General features: G+C 38.7%; 1 protein-coding gene across 2 annotated transcripts in view; it reads right to left on the bottom strand.

The window, feature by feature from the left end:
- The window catches only part of dgkab (diacylglycerol kinase, alpha b), a 16,753-nt gene that overhangs the window by 7,841 nt on the left and 5,497 nt on the right, over positions 1-3,415 (bottom strand). For both annotated transcript variants that reach the window (XM_014002017.1, XM_014002018.1), the window contains exons 3-10: positions 3,205-3,281; positions 2,118-2,262; positions 1,823-1,897; positions 1,672-1,721; positions 1,271-1,345; positions 616-732; positions 418-535; positions 219-307 (exon numbers count right to left, since the gene is read on the bottom strand). In XM_014002017.1, coding sequence (XP_013857471.1) covers positions 219-307; positions 418-535; positions 616-732; positions 1,271-1,345; positions 1,672-1,721; positions 1,823-1,897; positions 2,118-2,262; positions 3,205-3,281 — 746 coding nt within the window. The remainder of the gene's footprint in view (positions 1-218; positions 308-417; positions 536-615; positions 733-1,270; positions 1,346-1,671; positions 1,722-1,822; positions 1,898-2,117; positions 2,263-3,204; positions 3,282-3,415) is intronic.

The raw sequence follows: 3,415 nt of genomic DNA, 5'->3' as shown, positions 1-3,415 counted from the left end.
TTAGAAAATAAATAAATAAATAAATAAATAAATAAATAAATAAATAAATAAATAAATAAATAAATAAACAGGAGAAGTGACATCAACGCCTCCTCTCAAACACAGCTGACATCATTTAACATGGAACTTTAATTTGCCTGTAAGTGCAGCCGTAAATCTGAAAAGCAGAAATAAAACCCAAGTTGAAGGAACTGAGAATGAGTCTGTGTGCTCCTTACACCAATTTCCTGTTTGGACTTGACAAAGGTGCGAGCGCAAGGGTCAGGATTATTGTTGGCACACTGGTTGTGGACAGTGTACTTGCAACCTGGGAGAAGAGAGACACAGACAAGAGGAAAAAAAAAAAAGAAAGGATCGAAGTAAAGCTTTGATGCTATGCCCCCCGAGTGCCCCCTGGTGACAGCGCTGAGCTCTTACAGTTGCAGCAGAGTCCCTGCTTCCCGAGGCCCAGCAGCATGCTCTTGCACACGTARCAGTAGGTCGGCCTGTTAAAATGCTTCAGCCTCCAGATGTGCTGCCCGTTCTTCTCAGTCATCTGGTGGAAGAGAAGACGTCAACGTTTTCTTGTAAAATGCTCTTAAGTGTTTGTTTGTTTTTTAGTTGTGGGGTCCATACCTTCAGTCCAAGCAGTACAAGTAAAGGGACRTTGTTCATGCCTCCTTTCACCCACTCCTCCAAAGTGACGGTGCCGCTATTATCCACATCTATTGCGGTCATCATCTCTTTGAGGACCTGTCAAAATCCCAAAAGTTTAAAATTACACAATATGTGTGCCATTAAATAATCCATATTGCTTCTTTCACGTTTGAGTTTCACATGTTGAGAGATGATAAAGTTGTAGATATTTTGGTTAAATATTAAAAATCACTTTATGCACAAAGTCAAGGGGTAACTCTTAGCTATAGTATATCAGATTTTAGCTCAATGTCTGTAAAAATGACTGAATTATTGCCATGTTTCTGTTTGCTAAGGTCAGTCTTTGGCAACCATCTTGAATTTAGTTAACTCAAAACATTAATCATTTATAAAACTATATGTAATACGTTATTTTTAAAGCTTTCGTTAAAATATATCCAGTGGTTTATGAGATACTGAGGTATTAGACACACAAACACGCACACACACAAAAACATTAATGGCTGCCTTCACATACTGTCAGCAGGTGATAACAAATTATCTCATATTTTGCACTTTCACATTCCTCTATTAGATTACATATAACACAATGACAGTGATAATATCTTTGTCTTAAAAGGTGAACTGGTCTTACTGGTCTGAGTTCAGTCACGTCCCAGCCCAGGTAATCAGCAGCTCGCATCATTTGGGTGATGATACGATCCACTTCCTGCAGGAGAGACAACAAGTTACTAAATTTGGAAATTTTTCAGTTTTCATGAGCGTGCAAACAGATCGTGAGACGAAATGACCAAAAAGTCAACAGCTGTGAGCTGAACATGCCAAATAAAAACAATACATATAATCAAATATGCTTTTATTTTTTGGATATACCACTTTTTTAAATTTACAGTCCTATCATTTAATTTCTGTATTAGAACATTATGTAATAAACTGTAAATTGGGTGTACTTCAAGTTATAAGCAGTTCGTTTACACAGAGGTATAAAAGTCTCATTTATACTCTGTGTCCTGTTTGAGTGACTGAGTGACTCACAGAACTGTCCAGGAGTCCGTTGCCATCTTTGTCRTAGAGTTTGAAGGTAACTAGAAGCAAACAAGCTCAGTTAGTGTCACTTCTAGTSTTTTTGGGATGAATTATTGATCAGAGAGATGAGTGCAGATTAAAAAGATGAAACGAAACCAACATTCGAGCTTCTCACGCGGCTGCCCCTCCTCCAGCACTGAGAAGTAACAGGATACGTCCTGGAGAAACACCCTCCCTGAAAATGAGGACATCCTTTGAACCAACAAACTTTTATTACGTTACACGTGTCCAGAACAGAACAAGCCTCTACAAGAAAAACTCAAACTATCTGCATATTCCTTTCTCAAAGCCCCGAGGCTCCCACTCGTACATTAGCAGGACAGCAGAACTTGTTTTCCTCCTCGCCCACTTTGGTGACTGAGTTCAAATGACTGCAGGGATTGAAAATATTTTACCTCCTTTGGGCAGAGGGCTGTTTGTCGACCCATCCTGCTCAGTGTGTTGAAAATAACAAAAAAGACGTTTGCAGAAATCTGCAGGGAAGTCCTCCACCTCCAGGTAGGTTTTCAGGAAGAGACAGAAACCCTCGCTGTCGAGGCACTGAGGAGAGAACGGATCAGTGACTGACAGGATCACTCATTCTGGTTCACCAGGTCTAAAATTAATCAACAATTACCTGAAAGCATCCAAAAATGTGATTGAAAACCCAAAAGCAAGAAAAAAAAAACAAGTGGTAAAGTGGATATGGATGACCAAAAGCACAAATACTGTATATTAAAGCACACTTTATAAGCAGCATATCAGCATGTGTATATCCTAAACTAAAACTGCTTCTCTCGTTCAGATGAGTGGTACTGTGTGAGCGGTCCTGTTGCCGGGGGATTAAAGATGTTTTATGCTCAATATATGTAAAGTGACAAAGTTGCAGTCATGGTGGCATGTGATAATGACACTTTTGTGGTAGCATGGTGGTGCTGAGGCTTTAAAGTGCCTGTGACATGCATATACTTCAAATACAATAAGTCAAAGAAAACATCTTTATATTTAAGAAGCTTGGCATAATATACATGATTTTCCCTATTTTGTCCCATAACTGGCAGATTTTCTTTTGAACTTGGCTCTGCTAARGTGAAACATCAAAGGGGAACTCTTTAAAAAAGGGAACTCTCTACTTGAACTCTGACACTTCTTCATCTCTGATAGTGATTAAAAACAATCTAAAGAAATGTCGGGTTCTTCTCTACAGTCGGTGTTGTTAGCTGTTGGAGCTGTGTTCTGTTTGCATGCAGAGATTCCCATTTGACATCACTTCCTGTCACTTCACATGCCAACATATCAACAATTGTTTCCTCTCAGTGGCGTGAATTTTGTTTCGCAATATGTCCTCAACGTTTTCTTCCCAAAAATGCTTTATTTGTTACAAAAAATTGATGTCACAGGCACTTTAAAAAACTGTCCTCCCGATGTTTGTTGTCAGAACAAAATGTAATTTCAAAATGACATGATAGAAAAAAATCTTTGTATTTGGCTCATATAAGCTACCTCTCCATGAGTGTGCTTGGCCAGGCGACCTCCTGGATAAAAGTCCTTCATCACATCTTTCACCCTTAAACTGCTGTCTGCAGAGGAAAACAAAACATTAGCATTAACAAATGATTTGAATTAATGAATAAAAAAGAAGTAAATAATATCATGTAACTAAGTGAACCAAACTGATAAGTCTGGGTTTGGGTCTGAGCTAACACACACACGC

The sequence above is a fragment of the Austrofundulus limnaeus genome, unplaced genomic scaffold (assembly GCF_001266775.1).
Source record: "Austrofundulus limnaeus strain Quisiro unplaced genomic scaffold, Austrofundulus_limnaeus-1.0 Scaffold11, whole genome shotgun sequence".
Classification (NCBI taxonomy): Eukaryota; Metazoa; Chordata; class Actinopteri; order Cyprinodontiformes; family Rivulidae; genus Austrofundulus; species Austrofundulus limnaeus.
The sequence above is the reverse complement of the archived record's forward strand: the minus strand, read 5'-3'. Positions and strand labels throughout refer to the sequence as shown.